The sequence below is a fragment of the Barbus barbus genome (assembly GCF_936440315.1).
Source record: "Barbus barbus genome assembly, chromosome: 27".
Classification (NCBI taxonomy): Eukaryota; Metazoa; Chordata; class Actinopteri; order Cypriniformes; family Cyprinidae; genus Barbus; species Barbus barbus.
Genome location: NC_136755.1, coordinates 14,306,910 through 14,326,687, shown reverse-complemented (window position 1 = coordinate 14,326,687; position 19,778 = coordinate 14,306,910). Strand labels below are relative to the sequence as shown.

The following is a 19,778-nucleotide window of genomic DNA, read 5'->3' as shown; positions in this document are numbered from 1 at the left end:
ATGGAATACTGCAGTCAGTTAGATGTTTCCTAATATTCGTATTTTCCATTGCAATGCTGTATTTCAAATCATTAAACCATCTGTCAAATCATACCATGGTTCCTCTTTTTTTACAATGCAACTGGTTGCAACTGTCCATGGATTGTAGTAAAAAAAGCACATCACAGTTTTTGTTGTTGTAGTCGTCACCAAGCCAAATGATTTGTATGTTTTGGTGGACTCAATCAAAATGTCAACATTTATATTTGGCACCTTTAAAAGCGATTTCAGGAAATGATCATGGCTTCAAAATGGTCAAATAGAAAAAAAAAGATTACACTTCATTTCTATAGTCCACTTTAGACATTCTACTAACTATAAGTAACTTTGTAACTATATGTCAACTACATGCCAACTAATTCTCATTAATTTGCAACTACATGTCTACTAACTCTCAGTAGGGTATGTTTAGGGTTAGTCGAGTAAGTTGACATATACTTGCAAAGTTTCTTATAGTCAGTATGTTGTATGTTGCGGACCCATCAAAATAAAGTGTTAGAAGATATTAAGCAGACCGTCTACTAATACTCTAATGACTGCTAGTAGACATGTAGTTGCAAAGTTACTTACTGTTAGTAGAATGTCTAAAGTGGACTATCGAAATAAAGTGTTACCAAAAAAAATGAATATGTCAAAGCTACAGCCTCAGAAATTACATTGACATATGCCAAACATGAACATTGTGCATCTGCAAAACACCTACCAAGAATAGATGGACATTCTACAGGATGCAACAACTGAATTACATCAGAAATGATATCAATACCACAGCAGCCCTGTCTGCAGTTTGAAAGCATCTCAAGTGTAATATCAGTGCAAAAATAGTTATATTGCATTAGAAATCATCTTCCACGCTATTTCCTGCAGGGTTTACATCTGGAGAAATCCTGCGGATGCTTCAACCCACAACTTCTGCTGTCAGCTTGTAAAACATGGTGGGGGATCTGTAATGATACGAGCAACCATCTCACGACAGTGATTAGATCCAAAGACTGCTCTTAAAACGCCTAAGGAATATGAGGCGGTTTTATAAGACCGGGTGCACCCTGTTGTGAAAACACCATTTTCACAAAACATTCCCATATTCTAGGAAGATAATACCCACATATTCTCAAAAGGTAGAATTGAATGGCTTCCAATGGACCTTTTTTGCATTTTCAGGATTCATAGAAGCTGAATTCATCTTAGTTAGGTAAATTGTATTGTGAACAGAAACTACAACATATACTGTGGTGAAAGAAAACTACAACAAATATAGAATTTCTTTTATATATATATATATATATTTTTTAATGCCAAGGACAAAGTATAGTGTCATAAATGTAGTTTATATCTTTGCTAGATCTACAGTGTTAATACCTGTGGAAACGTGTCATCTGTGAAAAGGGTTCATCACAAGATCTAAATATCAGTGAGCATTTACAGGAAGTTCTGGAGCGTAAAGTGCAAGAAAGACTTTATCCCTCAAAGAACTAACTTTTCTTATTGATTAATGACTCAATATCTCGGCGTACAGTTCAGTGCTTGTATGATACCTACAAAGAAGACTAAAGCTATCCCTAAGGCAAAGGATGGACTTGCTTCTTATTAAGTCCTTGATCCTGATATATTACTCAGTGTCTTGGTAAGTTTATCAGTGCCCTGAGGTTAAAACATGGCAATGAGGGATGAGACAGGACAACTTTCCTTTCAATTCTGGTCAATTGTAAATAGGCCAGTTATTGTAATTGTAGTTACAATACAGTTAAGTTTTAAACCGACTACAGAACATGATGTAATCAAAACTAGATCTTTCAAGAATATCTCTGCTTTATTTAATTGCTGGCACAACTATCATCATTTTAATTAACTTGAACATAAAAGATTACTTGAGTGCCTGCATTTGATTTTTGAAAAGAGAACTAGAGTCAGTGTTCTCCAGAAACATGGATATTTCATTCATCTCTAAAAGAAGGGAGGAACATAAAGTGAGGTAAAGGAAAATTCACAAGGTGCTTGGTTAAAGAGAAGCGAATAATCTACAAAGGCACTCGTGATAAACACTTTAGCAATTTCACACTGGAAGAGCCCCCCCCCCCGAAAAAAAAAAAACTCCCTAATGAAATTTAAGCAATGAATCCTGAGACTGCACTTATCACTTCCCTTCAATTACCCTCCACCAAATTGCTTTCCATTCAAGGCATGTTGCCCGATTGCACTTTTTTAAACAGAGCGCAGTCTAAAGTTCATTTTCAACAGCATGAAGACAGGTTCTGAGTACCTGACTGTGTATGAGCCCGGGTTCATAGACACTCAGGGCATGAAATGCTCCACATAAAAACCTCATGATATACAAGATACACGAGAGGCTGTGGGCTAAACAAAGTCAGGCACAGGCATACTGTATGAATACATATGACATGGTATATGGATAACAGACATTTCACAGTTGCATCATGCACTTCAGCTTTACTGAAAGGCAACTTGAAAGGAATGAACAGCATATTAATGTGTTACCTTTTGTTTTTTGTGTAATTTTTTGGATTGAGGGTTGTGCTCCATTCAGAAATGAAAATGCCTGATTGAAAAAAAAAATCCTTTTAAATCCTAATTCAAATTTAAAAGTAAGTAAAACACTGTAAAAAATGAAAACTTGAGGCAACCAGCTTTAGGAGATTTTTCTCAACTTTTTGTTTACTAAACTGAAAACAACAAGTTGAGAAAACTCTGGTTGCCTTAAACTTTTCTCAACTTTTGATTATTATTTTTTTTTTACAGTGAAGAAATACAATAACTTATTGTTAGATCCACTTTACTCATCATTATTTACACCCAGCAGTGAAAATAATATAATAATATCTGAATAACATTTTTATATAATATAATATTTTTTAATAATATATATATCTTTTTTTTTTTAGATAGTATTAAAAATTATTTTTTGGTCTCTAATGAAAATTTATTTTCTTCAAATCAAAATGGTGAGAAATAAGGAAGGATAAAAGAATTGAAGAAAATGTTCATAACAATAATTAATAATTACAATGAATAATCAATATATGCCTCGTGTCAAATTTCTTCCAAATACTCACAATACTATCACTTTGTTGCTCTCTGCCTTTCTGCTAATATATTCTTGAATTATTGCATGATAAAGGAAATTTTAGTTCAAAACAAAAAAGAAAAAGTAAAAGTTTAAGAAGTTTTAAAAAGTTGATCACACTCAGCATTAATAAACATAATATGTCTGAGATTGGAATATATTTAATATAATAAAGTGACTGAACCTTGAAAGGATGTGCTGCAAACAGATACTTCCCATGATGCACCACAGAGAGAGGCTATATGACTTTCTAGGTTATTTAGAGTTGTGTTTCTGTGATTCATATTCTCTCTCTCACACACACACAAACACAAACAGATGGAGGAGAAGAGAGCGAGAGTGTGTGTGCATGTGTGTGTGATTGAGAATGCAGGAGAGAGGGGAAGCAGAAAAGATTAATTCAAAATGACTTGCTTTTGCGCTGGTGCAGGAAAGCAGCAGCATTACAAATGAAAGTGGATTTTGTATGCTAGATTTAACCTTAAATGGTTTCGCCACGCGCCGCTATCATCTCTGACAATTACACAGGGAGGGTCAACGCCTAGTCTCCTTTCTCCCAACAGGAAATTTTATTCTCCAATCTCCATAGACAAATTTTCCTCATGTACATCTCCTTAATAGCACTTAGCAGATGACCCCTATTCCTCACGTCCTACTCTACGATAACAGAGAGAAAATGCATCTTGAACCAGAGTAGACTGTGCATTTAAAGGGACAGATCACCCAAAAATGAAATTTCTGTCAATATTTCCTTACCCTCACCATTCGAAACCTAAATGACTTTCATTCTTCGGCAGAAAAAAAAAAGATACACTGAAAAAATGTCAAGTGTTTGTTTTGTTTTGTTTTCATACACTGAAAGTCAATGGAGTCTAATGTTGTTTTGGACCCCATTGTCTTTAAATTGCATGTGAAAAAAACGTTGCATCGATTTGAAACCTCTTAATTTTTTTCCACAGAGAAATGAAAGTCATAAAGGTGATATAATTTTCATTTTAGGGGGAACTGACCCTTTTTAGATTCATATGATTTCTCACATTCTGCAATGTAGTACCTACAATACATTATGAAAGCATGTTAAAGTAGAGGAGATGCAACCTCACAGAACATGACAGTTGAATTAGGCTGTGAATATAACATTGATGTGAAAGAGAAATTATTATTATTTTTTTTAAATCATACCAGATAGGAGCATATTGTTTCTCTCGCCTATCTTATCATTTTTGCTGTTGTCTATGTTGTTCCCTGTGGTGATTGTTACATTTTTACAAGCTCTTAATTTATTTGTGTGTGTGTGTGTGTGTGTGTGTGTGTATGTGTGTGTCTGTCTGTGTCAAGTGGAGATTATGAGAATATAATTTCAGAATCCTCCTTCTGGGTTATCCACTGCTCTGATTACTATGTATTACTAGCTGAGACTCACTGTCCCGTTGCTCTAATGCACTTTCACAGACTAATAACACATCAAAGTAAAGCCCTGACGATACTCAGACACTTAAGAGTGTGCCGTTCTCCATTTCCTATACCAGAGGACATCATCAGATTCTCAGTCTGTTTTATGTTTGTCTATGAGCAGTTTTGCCAATCTAAAATAATGTAGGGTAAAAAAAAAAAAGACTAGGATTTACTGAAAATAAATGTTGATGCTTTTGCGGTAGATGCAATGTTCGTAACCTCCATGTAATAGTTAAATGTAAAAACATACATTTACAGATCTGTCTTACAGATACATGCACATACGGATTCCGCAAAAAAACATTAAGCAGCACAACTGTTTTCATTGATATTAATAAGAAATGTTCAAATCAGCATATTAAAATGCTTTCTGAAGGATCAGGTGACACTGAAGACTGGAATAATGATAAATAAGTAAGATAAGTAAGCTGAAAGTAATGATTATAGTAAACGTGTAGTAACCATGTTTTTTTTTTTTGGCAAATTGTTTGAATGTGATTATAGCACAATTTTACTACAAATACCTTGGTTAAACTATGGTTAGTATAGAAACACCATGGTTAATTTGTGGTTACCATGGTTTAAATGTAACCATGTGTTTCCTTTTTTTTTTTTTTTGCTGTAAACCCCTTGTTAAATGTGCAGTAGGAGATCTTGGAAAATATAATAGCCTGATAGCACTGAAAGCGAACATCCCACCCTCCCTGCAAATCAACGTCCAAAGCCACACCTCCTGAACGCATGAACGCACACAGATCAGACAACCAGAGACAACATTACTACAATACATCATGTGTCATTAACCAGTGAGAAAACTTTATAGTACAGTTAGTAAAAGTACAATACCAGGAAGGAAGGTAAGGTTGTTGATGTTTGTCTGCCATTCTCGCTCTGTCTGAACAGCGTGTGTGAACACGCTGATGATGTATCCTGTCTGTGTGAACAGGGTGCGCAGAGGTATGCTAATGCATACGTTGACAGGCAGGTAGGAAAGTCAATAAAAATGCTCGGAATGAGAATTTTGATTGGACGAACATTTCTTGGTCCTATGCCTTCCACATAATTTATAAATACAAATACATTTAGACCACTTAACTGAATGATTGCTATCGGGATGTGAAGAGACTTTCAACCAGCATAACAAAAAAATGTTTCTGAAGACAATCACCTATTGCACCTTTAATTTTCATAAGGGTTGTTTGAACCGAATTCAAACACACAAAGACTTTGATTCCGTGCTCTTAATGTATACTATAATTAGAAATGCACAGGTTATGTGCCTTGTCCTTTGTGTTTGTTCTTTTTTTTTTTTTTTTACTTTTTAGTACATTCTATTTAGTACTCTCTATTCTATATATATATATATATATGGTGAATTCAGATAAATTGGGACTTTTTGCTATTGAGATGACCAATTAACCTGAATTTACCCCTATATATAAAGAGGTCAAAGGGTCAGTGTAGTGATCCACGAATGAAAAAATATCCCATTTATGTAAATATCTTTCATTCTCATCTGAACTAAAGACAGTAAGGCCAAAAAGAAATTTACTCCGAAGAGAATATATAAATAAGGCAGTGTGCAATAAAATAGTGTTAAAAATAAACACCTTAATAAAAAAAAAAAATACCGCATATAATTTTTTTTTTATTTCAAAACACATTCAATTAACCAGGGAGCTTTTAGTTTTATAGTCTGAGCAATTACTTGGAAACTTGGTGGTGGAGGGGTGGAGGGGTGAAAATGGCAGGATAACATACATTTAATAAGTGCTGATCACAAAAGTAACCAATTCATAGGATATTTCACTAAATAAAATAGATATAACGATGATAACATAAAAAACAACAAAATTTAGAAATTGAAATCTGTCAAGTTAAATACTCAAAATGATAAATGTGACCCTGGAGCACAAAACCAGTCCTAAGGGTCTTTGTTTATATATATTTTTTTTAATTAGGAAAACTGAATAAATAAGCTTTCCATTGATGTGCAGAGGCGGACAGTAACTAAGTACATTTACTTGAGTATTGTACTTAAGTACACTTTTTGAGTATCTGTACTTTACTTGAGTATTATGTTTTCTGGAAACTTATGACTTTAACTTCACTTCATTCGAAAGACAAATATTGTACTTTTCACTCCACTACATTTCTATCAAGGTTCTCGAAGTAGAAAGTCGTTACTATGTAGCTGCTTTAAAAGTCAGTGGGTGATTTTATTTCTTCTCCAAAATGTGACTTTCTTTTTGTCAGACAGTTTATCAGTAATCATTCTTGAAGGGCTACATGAAGTGATTTCCCAGCATTTTTGTGAACACTGACCAGTTGCAAAATGTGATATTTATTTACAACAACTCAATAATAAAAAGTTAATAACGTGGTATATATTAGACACAATATTGTCTGATTTTGCTCAGTTTTGTACGTGAAAATATTACCTATAAAGCCACAGAAGAACTGTTGTGCGTCTCCTAATAAAACACAATAGGTGTTGGACTTGAAGCAGCACTGCACAGACCGTTCTGTGAGTGACCTCAAAGCACAGCGAGAGCGATTAGACAGCATTTTTGAAATTTTTGTTTTCGTGTCAAATAAGTCTTGCTTTTTTGTTAAAGCAATGTTGCCGTTGTAAAGTTATACAGCTACAGTTGTGTTGCTGGGTTTTAAAGCAGGTTTGAGTTTTTTTTCTACCTTATCACTCTGTATTTACAGGATTTCACTGTCCACTCTGTTCAAATGTGGATGAATGGCTACACATAGATGTGACACACTGTCAGAGCTGTGTGAGATCACTACCATCCTGCTTTTGTGGGGGAGGGGAAGGGTGTTAAATAATATTTTTTAGTTTTTTCGGCATTGGTTTTTAACATTCTAAAAGCTCTTTATTCCAAAGATACTACCAGCTAGTCAGAGTGTTCAGTAGGTGTATTGTATTGTAAAAGCAAGTACTTCTGTACTTTTAAGTAAAAATCTGTCTTTACAACTTTTACTTGTAATGGAGTAATATTTGACCAGCAGTATCTGTATTTTCACTCAAGTAATGGAGTTGTGTACTTTGTCTGCCTCTGTTGATGTGTGGTTGTAGGATAGGACAATATTTGGCCGAGATGCAACTATTTGAATATCTGGAATCTGAGGGTGCAAAAAAATCTAAATATTGAGAAAATCCCCTTTAAAGTTGTCCAAATTAAGTTCTTAGCAATATTACTAATCAGAAATAGAGTTTTGATATATTTACGGTAGCAAATTTAAAAAATACCTTCATGGAACATGATGATCATTAGTAAATATCCTAATGATTTTTGGCATAAAAGAAAAATTGATCATTTGGACCCATACATTGTATTGTTGGCTATTGCTACAAATATACCCGTGCAACTAAAGACTGGTTTAATGGTCCAGGGTCACAAATCGTCATGTCTAGATTAATAGCAAAATGTTGCAATTGAAAGTCTCATGGCCTAATCAAAACAGTAATCAAAACAGTAATCAAATCAGTAAAAACTGAAATTGTTGTTTTGTTATGCTTCCTACCAACCTGAGCAAAAGGAATAATCTAATCTAAAGTCTAAAGCTAATGTAATACTGATTTTGAAACTTTTATTGTCTGTTTCTGCTATAATTTAGAAAAGCAGGAGTCCTAAAACAATACAAAGACAATTGAAGAAGTCACTGAGCATCAAATGATCCCAAAGCTAATTTAAACAACAGTCTGAAATTTGATTTCGCATCACACCATGTGGTCTCGAAATGCTGTCAGAAAGACAATTACATTTTAACACAGGCTACCGTCATCTACATTTGCAGAAATAATGCCTTTTCCAGTAGAATCAAATTAAATCAAACTGAATAGAACTGAGTGACACTGAATGAAATTCAGCTGAGACGAGGGAGTAACACATATCATAACACGCTGGATGTTCAGGTGTGAGTGGTGCTGTCAGTCAACACTCTCACACACACACACACACACACACACACACACACACACACACTCACACACTTGCTTGCGCTCTGCAGCCACGTCCCTCAGGAGCAGCGTAAGGAGAATCGTGCTTACCTGTCTGTCTGTGTCTGAGTGGCTGCTGCTATAGGGCCAGGCTAATGTTTTAAGTAATGGCTTTTGAGAGCTGACAGATCGCTGATGTTCGGGCTGCTCTGGGAGAACAGAGCACATCCATCACCTTGCCATAATGCGCCCACCCTTCAGTCACTATCACGAGCACCGCTATTAGCATCACAAAACCTGGGAAATACTTCGACAGAAATGACACCTTCACATGTCAATTAATTACAAGGATTTTTCTCTGTCTAATTAAGACGCTGGCTGAAGGATTGGAGACTGTGGGAATTACAGGTGGAATTTTCCAGATCAGCAATGCAAAAAAAAAAACCCAAAAAAAACAACAACAATAAAAACTTCAGAAAGTCAGAAAATGCTCTTAAAATATAAAACTTATTTGAACTGTAAAAGCTGTTGCTAAAAAAAATTATTATATTATTATTTTTTATATATATATATATATATATATATATATATATATATATTTGGAATCCAGAGCACAATTATCATAAAAAAAATAAAAGGTTGTCAGGAATGGAAAGAGAACAATTATGTTGAAGTGAATATATTTATTTTTCATTTAAGTACTCCTTATAAGTAAATAAATAAATAACAATAATAGAATAGCTGTTATCATTTGGGCTTTTGAACTTTTTGGTGTTTTTTTAAAATAAATATGTAAACAAATAAATAAGGTTAATTAATAAAAAAAAACATTAAACAATTATGAAAATGAATGAATGAAAGAATAAATGAATGATTTTCTATTCTATAATTATAAGAAGAACACTATTAATAAAAACACTTTCTAATAAATAAATAAATGAATGAATGAAATTCAATAAATATTCAATAATTATAAGAACACCAATAATAAGAACCCTAATAATATGCTAATAAATAAATAAATACATACATAATGAAAATAATAATAATAATAGGATATTTTGTAAATAAATAAAACTATTAAGAAAATAAATAAGAAAAAATAAAATTTTATAATAATAATAATAATAAATTTACTTTAAATAATAAATATATTTTAACCATTTTGGAAACAAACATTTGTGCTATTTGTGCACTCTTTTAATGGTCTCTTTCTTTTACACTCTTTCTCTCACACACACATACTGAGAGAGAGAGACAGATTTTCAGTTAGTAGTGTAAATCCCAGAATAAACTGAAGTGTACAGTTAGTAGTAGAATGAAAAAGTGATAGACCATAAAATAACATAAACTGAATTGTTCTTCATAAATAAATAAATAAAACACGTTTCTAAACAGAATGAATCTTAGCTAGACACATTTTGAAAATTGTCAGACAGGAGGCCTCAGCCCCAGTATCTACTGTATTGCCTACACGCTCAAAATCGTCAGTATCTTCGTTTTTCCTTTCAATGATTTTTCTCGACACCTCACATTGGCTGCTTGCCCACACAGGCTGAGGAATAATTGTGATTCGGAAAATCAATAGAAGTGAAATCCAGCAGGTCCCAGCCATGTAATGCTATACTGTCATTCACTGCATGAGGAGTGATAAGCGCTCTGATTGGTCTGTTCCTCTGGTTAGCAGTCATGATGCGCTCTCATGCACTTGCCACACGCAAGGCTTCTTATCTTGTCCCTTTTTACTTTCTCTCTCCATCTAATTCTACACTCAAAAATAAGGAGTGTTGTGTAATTCCCAGAGCAGACATGTAACTGTGGCTCAGTGAAATAAACTAGACTGACACACAAACACACACACAAACAGACTGCAGTTAGTTAGCATATGCAGTGGAGTGGTGAGCCACCTAATGCAAAGCAGCTGAACCGGGTACAGAGTGTAGCTTTGTGTCAAGTTTATTGGATTTATTTCCATATAGTACAGAAATTGCATCCACATGCCAGCTAATTAACTTTAATAATTACACAAAGGCAACATAAGCAACTGTAATGTCCAAACTAAATCTTCTCTTGCATTTGAATTAGCTTAAGCTGTAGCGCTGCACATCTTTCCACACAATGTACACAATTGTGACACAAACAGGTTATGATGACCATAAATTCAGATTAAAGATGTATGGATTATGGGATTGTTCAAATATACACCAAACAAAGATAATTTGTATATGAACTTGATTTTGTTTGGTTATTTGAAGTATTTACTAATGTTCAAAACTTTGGGGTTTAAATTTGTTTAATGTTTTTATAATAAAAGTCTCTTGGGCTCACCAAAAAAACAGTAAATACAGTAATATTATGAAATAATATAGCAATTTAAAATAACTATTTTCCATTTCAATATATTGTAAATGTAATTTATTGTTGTAATGGCAAAGCTAAATTTTCAGCCGTCATTTCTCCAGTGTCACATAATCCTTCATACATCATTCTAATTTGCTGTTAAGAAACATTTATTAGTAATAATTTTGAACCAGTTGTGAGGTTATAAAAGTCATAAATGTCTCTTTTGATCAATTTAATGTCTTTGCTCAATAATAATATAAACTAAAAAAAAAAAAAAAAGCTTTCAATGGTGGCGTACAAGTAGATCCGTTTTCTTTATGTATAGATGGTAAAAATTGTGATGAAGTAAATTGGCTTCATTGCAGAAAATTAAAGATTTCCTCACCAAGAGGAGAAAGTTGGAGCAAATGTGAATAAAAAAATTAAGGAGAAATGCCGCAAATAGCATGCAATATCATGTTCAGTATGCGTAAATAAAAAGGAACACTTACACCCCGAATATTTCCATAAAATGCTCAGTATTTATCTCATCGACACTCATTCTACCCTCAAAAGCATCTTGAACTTGTGACAGTGCTCCACCTGTAGGTAAAGACAGGTAATTCCTTTGAACGACAGTAATTGTCCATAAATACAACCAGTAGATAATGAGTACTGGTTGTCATCTTACAACAAAAAAACGGTCATTTTATCATCTGATATGGAATTACAGGAGGAGAAAGACACTGTCTGCAGCTGAGCTGTTGTTCCTGCTTTACTGTTCATAAAACAGCCAGACTCAACACTTTTCTATAATACAAAAACATCTTTTGTTTTGCCATGACTCAATTCAGTGGCACAACTATAAATCTGCTTCTCGTTTCTTTGAGAAACGACGGCAGACGTGCATCCAAACACAGTCTGGAAGTGCTTTTGGTGTAATCCATGACTATTGTTGTCTGACTGACGTTTATGGCTCAGAGATTTCTCTTTCATCTCTCTAATTCCAGACTCTTTAATGCATGAAAGAAACTTCAGAGACCCACAGCATTTTAAGATAGAAGGGAGGTAGGCTGGGGTTATCTGGTCCTTCCTGCCTCTCCACGGGCTTTGCATGGAGTATTTAGAAATGTTTCTTTCAGCAGACCACACAGCTCCACGGGGATGCGATTGGGGAGGATGCTTCTATATATAGTGAGAAGGAAAAACAGCCCATTGAGGTTCAGGTCAGTCTGGGGTATAATTTTCCAGATCCAGTGCCCTTCTGAGGTTGCGTCCAAAGCTGACCTCTGACCTGTGTGGGTGACTGAAATTCAGGAGCAGTTTGTGGAGAGAAGAACGGACACTGTGGTAATAAATCAAACCAACCTTGTCCTGTCTCCTGCGATGTGTTCTTAGCTTGACACTGAGTGCACGTGTGTGTGTGTGTGTGGAGGGTCAGAAGAGGGACTAGTTTAAAAGTAAAATGTGCTAAAGCCTGTGCAGGGCTATAAACAGGTCAGGATGGACACTTAAAGGACACATCTGTGGACAAATAAAGAGCACACTAGTGCTAATTAACAAAAACATGACTGTATTTTGAATGGATGTTAGTGGAAGTGAGGTGTAAGTATGATAGATAAACTGCTTTTGTGAGGAAACAGCTTATCAAATAATGAATAGACAGCCATTAAACATTCCCCTTTGTTTGATCGTTTTTAGAGTTTATACCAAAAAACTTTGCTGTTTTATAAGAGAAGTCATGGACGATGTTGCAACCGGTAAGATTCATTTTAAGGCCCTTCCCATTCATTTCTATGGTCTCTGCAAGCAGTGATTGACTCTTGTACAACTCTAGGCGACTAGTTATCAATGCACACATGATTCATGGCTATTTACGACTTCCTGTTTTGAACCTTAACACTTTCTCCAATGGAACTGCTTTTCTACAAAATAGAGCAGCTTTTCTCCAAAAAGAGCTGCAGATGCTGGTATCTCCCCATAATAATAATAATAATAATAATAATAATAATAAACTCTGGATAGGTAATGGTGAATAAATCAACTTGTGCAGAAAATTTGGCTCTGTCACCATTACAGAAAATAATAATAATAATAATAATAATAAATACTGTATAAAGAATAATGTATATTCTTATATATATATATATATATATATATATATATATATATATATATATATATTTTTTTTTTTTAGGATTGGTTCCTTCCAGAAAGTTACACTGGAATTTGAATCGGTAATGCATTCTGGGAAATAAAGTGTTCCTCCTCCCTGATCCAATTTATTTGTTAATTACTTTTTTATGACAGTCTACAGTATTTATCGGTCACTGTTCTTTAGACCTAAAAAAAAATCAATTAAAAATATACACATAGATAGATGACGTGAACCATGTTTGAACATGGTCAGTTTTGTCTCTGTAATTGTCAGCCATTCTTTCTCATCAACAGATGAGCTTTTCCATTCATTGCCATCAAATGGCTAGCTCATCATGGTAAATAAGCAGTGGTTTGTGTCATGGTGCTTGTTGTTAGAACGCAGTTGGCAAAGAGTAACGCCCTTGGCACAGGTTTATACCACTTGCTGAATTAAGGTCACCTTCAGATGTCAATCCCACAAAGACAATTCATCATTCACCGCCCCCGTGCTGCTATCACCACACACACAGGCATAACTACACACCCTCAAGTGTCAAAGGTCATTCCAAATCACGTTCTGACTGCCAGAAGGGTAAATCATGCAGTGTTGGTTGTATTCCGTTGCACGTTTGGCTCATCTCAGCTGTGATTACGGCACAATGTCTTCAGAAAATCCTGTTACTCCAATTATCTGGTGCAGAACTGCTGATGGTACCATTTACCTACAGAGGTGCATTAACAATGCAGATATCCTTAACTGCAATACGGAGGCACTTCATGAAACTCATAGAGTTGGGATAAATGGACTGTGGCACTGATGTGAACACACGTCTATTAAACAGCGGATATGAGTGTGTGCACCATGGGAGGAGGGCACATTACATTGCTTTGCACACTAACTATACAGCCCTGGGCCCTCTCTCTCTCTCTCGCTCTCTCTCTCTCTCTCTCTCTCCTCCCTCTCACAGACCCCACCGCTCCTCTTCATCACTTCAGAGCTTAACATCACTCAGCCTTAACACACTTCACTGACACTAACTCACCACCCAAAAATCAAAGCCTATCCTGAAGGAGAAACATTAACAAAAATATATATCAAAATAGACGCACATTCCCTATTTCAGATTCAAGCGAGAACCCAATTTTAATGCATTTTAATGCAACAAACTAGAACAGAGAAGCTGTGTTCGTAAGATAGGTCACACTTCAGTCGAGTGCTAACATGATGTTTTATCATAACAGGATAATCTTGATTGTATCGCTTAAATTCTTATTCATTTAAAGGACCTCAAGAGGGTGATTAAAGGCCGGTTTTGTTTAACCTGTTTAAAGAGACTGACCGGCAGCGTGTCAAAACGTCTCCGTTGGGACCCAGGTCAGGTGACTCACAGGTGTTCTAGTGGGGTTTAATGGACTGAGGGCTGAGGATTTTTACTTGAACCATTTCACGGCATCTCTCTGCCGATCATTAGACACAAGAGGTTTAGCTCAGACCTTGAATATAGCTTTCCACTGGAGTCTTAAATGGAGTGGATGTAGCTGGCTGAGCCGCTTCTACAACACACTCATCAGGGTTAAAAACAGCTGAGCCGACTGAGGATCGTTCCATCCTCAAGTGTATTAATAACAAGGTACATATGTGCGGCTTCTGAAGATAATTAATCTGTACATCCATCTGTACAGTTCCAGAGCACAATGTATATATGCAGTTGTCATGGAAACGTAAAGTGCACTTAGAATAGCACCTCTGGATGATTCATGTGTGTAGTTTCCAAAAGCTGCAACTTCTTTCTAGGCAATGTGGAGTTTTAAATATATACCGCCCAATCGGTGCAATGCTGGATGCAAAAAATTGTATCAATGCATCAGACCGTGCTAAAAAAACTCAAATATTTCATTGAGCTGCATGTCATTTTAAAGGGAACAAGAATGTAAGATCATACACTAAAAATGTTACTTCACCAAATATATTCAAGAAAATATATAATATTTTAAAGAAAGAATAAATATAGTTTTTACTGTAAAATACTGTAAAAATGTAGTAGAAGTATGGACTACCTTGTAAATAAAATTAATTTCATATTTAAAACAAGTAGTTTTGAGTATAAATCCCATTTAAATGTCATTATTTTAAAAAACTTAGTTTCTTATTTTTTTTCCCAGCTACATACATTGGAGTGTTGTGTGTTGTTTAGTTTATATCCATTGCATTATTTTATGGTCATGTGTGTTACTCTAATAGGGTTTCGTGTTTGTGTTGTGTTATAGCAATTGCTGGAGAGACCGATTATTTAACTTTAAGTTATCACGTGACCTTAAAGTGCCCATCTGTATTATTATTATTAACAGTAGCAAACGAATTTTATCTCAAACAGTTTAGCACATTATATAATTTTAAACGCACCCGTATATAGTTAAATATCGTATATGTATTTTTTTAACGATAACGTTCCAGCAAAAGCCTGTTTTACGGTATATTTATTTATTTATTTTTCAGTGCATTTTTTTTGTAAGAAAAAATTTTTTAAAGGATAGCAAAAAATACTAGGCTAATAAAAGAAATGTGTTTGTACAAACACAAGTAAAGACGGGCTTGTTTAACAGGCTGGTGTCGTTCGCTCACACACAGCCGCGTTGTTCTGCTGTTATCAGGATCAGAACGAACTGACACATACAAGAGGCTTAAACATCACATACAGCAGCCAAGTTCAACTCTAATACTCGAAAGCTGCGGACAGGCCGATGGAAATCCACAGCCACGGGCTTCAATTCTCTCTTAAACTGTCACATTTTGGCCATCCAGTGATTATGTCTATTGTTTTATTATTCTAATATTTCGTTATAGAAAAGGGCAACAAAGGATCCTGTATTCCTGTAAACAAAACGCAAGAGAATAGCGACACGTAGTCTACACGAAAATATAAATGCATAAAACTCTGTTGAGGTAAATACATCCTAAAGGTAGCCTACATGTTATATTACGTTTTTTAAAAATAAAAAGTCAAGATGTAGATGGGCTATATACAGCAGAGTGAGTGTGAATGCTAGGCGGTAGAGGTCGGGCTGCGCTGTCCATGGTCCTGAACTGCATTATGGACACGAGGAGACTCGCACCTCATACAATTCAGTGTGTTACTGTTTGGCCTCTATAAAATATAACACGCGGGAAAGTATAATAAAGCACATGGAGACGATCTACTGTCACTCGAAATGGACACAATCTGATCAAATAAAAAAATTAAGCCTGTGGCATATTTATAAATATAAAACTCGTTTTTAAATCGCAGATGTTTAGTTTTAAACATCATTTGTAAATGTTTAGATAAAAAAAAATACAATGAAGTTTAAATTACATGCATTTTGTTAAAATAATAGCTGCACTAGAATAAATTGCCTTGACATACTAATAATGGCGAATGAGAGATAATTCATGTCGTGTAACCAGTTGTAAGAGGACTAAAATTACCCAGGACACTGACCAGGACAAAAGTTATGCGTACTTTATGAGAAGAATTGCAGTTAATGCATTGTTTTACATCTGCAGTCTTGTATTAAACAGGCCATTTTGACGAAAAATAAACAAATTGGAACAGTACCTGGTACAGGTGTAAAAACAATCTGATATCTTTCAGATGCAGATGCTAAAATTATAATATTTTCTTAATTTAAGAGATGTTAAAAACTTTCTTTTTTTTCTTTATTTGTATGTAGCCTACATCAGTGTGTGCGCGCACGGCATCTCTAAAGCCTTTACAATTTGAAATAAAGAAATAAATAAAAGAAAGAAAGAAAGAAAGAAAGAAAGAAAGAAAGAAAGAAAGAAAGAAAGAAAGAAAGAAGTTTAAAATATTAATATTTATTTAATAGGCATATTTTAGCAAATCCACATAAACAGACACAACATTTTCAAATTATTAAACAAATGCAAGATTAAAATGCAAATCATAGATGTAGCGATTTTAATTTACATTTAAAATGTAATATAAGATTATCAAATTGAATTATGTGATCACAATACGTTATTTAATTACGTCGTAGTCTATTCTCTTTTCTTGATTTATTTTCAATAAAGTGATTAGCTAATTTGTAGAATGTAGTTTGTTGTAGACATGGCTTGAGTGTGTATTGAATAGTGGAAATCAAAGAGACTCATCAGGGTGCAGGGCTGTCGCTGGCGCTTCGTTCACGCGGCTATTTTCATTAGTTTTGGCGCCCCCGTGAGGCCGAGCACAGAAACTGGATGTCGATACCAGAAACAGAGCAAAGGTTTTGTCTGCATGAGACGCGCTTTTAACAATAAAATAACTGGATTTAGTAAACTTACGCGGTCCGAACATTTTTGTACACAACTTAAAACGCGTTTAAAAGTCTGTACATTACATAATATAAATGCATAAAAGTTTTTTTTGTTTGTTTTATTTTTTTCCACGACCCTGAAACCATAGTTATAAAGTGAAAAGCATCGCATACTGCTAAACACTCCTGTCATTCCGAAGTGCCACATTTTCATCCGATTCTCATTTAGACATACGAGCATATTCTACATGTAAACGAGTAATACAGGTAAAAAATGAGACACTTACCAGGTAGACAGCCGGAGTGAGGAGAAACACGGCACACCAACACGTCGCCCGCATCCTCCCTTATCTCAAACTTCCACTAATTTCCCTGCGCTGTTTCTTTTGTCTGTAAGGAACATAGATCCACTTGGTATCCGCTTTAGACCTTTAGCCTAGGCAAAAATGACACTATAGACCCCATGACCACAGAACAGGCTTTAAACTTGGACACAGATAAGGGAGGGAGAACAAACGAACGGTTACATAGACATTAATCCAGTCAAGGAGTGAAGCACAGTCATATTTCATTAAGATGTTATGGGAGATGGTCGCTGGTCTTGCTGCCTGGAGTGACTGCGGCGTAAGTCCTCTTAGAAACAAGGACAGAGGCTTTTCACGCGCGCGCTGTCACTCAGCGGTGGCTTTATATCGCGCGCTGATAGCCACGCGCACCGTACTACATCCGGAGAGAAGCTCAGAGGGGGTGGGACGAGAGGAGACTGGAAAAAAAGATTAGAGAACCGGACGAGATTGGTCCGAGAAACGACGGTATCACACGATTGCGATGACTTAAAAGAGACTCGCAGCCCACCGGAGAAGCTTTTCTTGCGTGTTTTCGTGCGCTAGACGACGCAGTTCGGGGAGCGCGCCTCAACTCTACACGGACATTATGAGCTATTGTTCTATCAAACTGAACGCACGTGTGATTTTTGAGTTAAATTTGACTCACACTGACAACCGTTAAAAATCATTTACTCCTGATCACAAAACAATGGGTTAAAAAAGGTCTATTTTGATAGAAAATAAAAAAAATGTGACAGAATTTACGTGCAAAAGAAATTTAAAATAACTGTACAACACATCTTAAATTCACCTGGTTCATTTTAATTACATTTCATAATCACATCTCTTGGTTTTAAGTTGTAGATGTTATTCTGCTGTCTGTCTTTCAGTTTCAATCAATGCTTGTCACAAATAAATCAAAATGACACAAATAAGTCAACATGGACCCACATGGCACATCCATCACAAAAAAAAAAAAAAAAATCATTCACTCCCTTTTTTGCCAAACAATTTTTAATTTAAGCTTTAGTGATTTTGCTAGCACCTAGATAATAAAAATGTCAACTTTGATTCACAGATTTACTAAAAGTTTCCTAAGATGCAAAGATTCAGAAAGATCAAAGATGAAAGGTCATGAAAGGTTGATCTGACCTATAAACATCACAGATGGAATGCTATACATATATATATAAAGTTTTTAAAGTAATTTTTATTGTATTTATATATATATATATATATATATATATATATATATATATTGACAAGTCACAAGGAATGGTTCCAATACCAAAACGATTAGGAATTCATAGTGCATTCTTTACCAAAACCAGGTCAAAATTAGTGATCTAGATAACATTGCTGCTTGTTGTTGGATATAGGTAAGGAGGTTTCAATCACATATTTTGAGGAGGCCTGAGATTAACGGCAGGCTCTCATGAATAGTGTCTAGAAATGCCTGTGTAAAAATCTATGAACCAGCAAATGCTGACGGTGTGGATTTTTTACACAGCTGTCGCTATGCATGCATGTAAAAAGAAGAAAACCAGGAGGAAAAAAAAAAAGCAGAAGGGTCTGACTCTATAAATCTGGGGCGGTCTCATTGCTACAGCACGGCTGCAGTCTGAAGTGTCACTCAGGCAGTAACTCAGGAAGCGGCTGAAATGGGATGAGGCTGTGAATGGCTATGGTGGCCTTCAGAGTCGTAGCATGCAGCAAATCGGCCTGCAGGGATGTATCATCCAGGCCCAGCACAGCTCTACAGAGATGCAGTACAGAGCATGGGTGAGAGGACATTGCTCACAACCAGCTTTTGGAGCAGAATGCAGAGCATATGGCCTATTGATGTTAAAGCCCAGGGTTAATAACTTCAAATAACCCGAGAATGCTGAAGGCCACATTACTGAAGCCTGTAAAAGACCTGCAGTATATACTTGACCTCTCTGCTCACTCAAGTCCACAGGAACAGTAATTAATGACTTGAGGGTCCATTCAACATTAAATTCATTTCTTACTCATCATTTCTGGTGATCATCTTTTAAAACAAAGCGCTTTAGTACTTTAGTACAATAAAAGTCAAGAACTTTTATTGCTGATCTTCTGATCTTTAATTTATTTTATATTAACAAATTAAGATGTGGAGGTGCATTTGCACCTCACAGTATAAAAA

General features: G+C 35.2%; 1 protein-coding gene across 1 annotated transcript in view; it reads right to left on the bottom strand.

Annotated features, from left to right (window-relative positions):
- Positions 1-17,950, bottom strand: part of LOC306847000 (neurexophilin-1) — a 34,436-nt gene extending 16,486 nt beyond the window's left edge. The window contains exon 1 of the mRNA XM_079380732.1: positions 17,573-17,950. Coding sequence (XP_079236858.1) covers positions 17,573-17,626 — 54 coding nt within the window. The 5' untranslated portion in view covers positions 17,627-17,950. The remainder of the gene's footprint in view (positions 1-17,572) is intronic.
- Between the last annotated feature and the right edge of the window lie 1,828 nt (positions 17,951-19,778).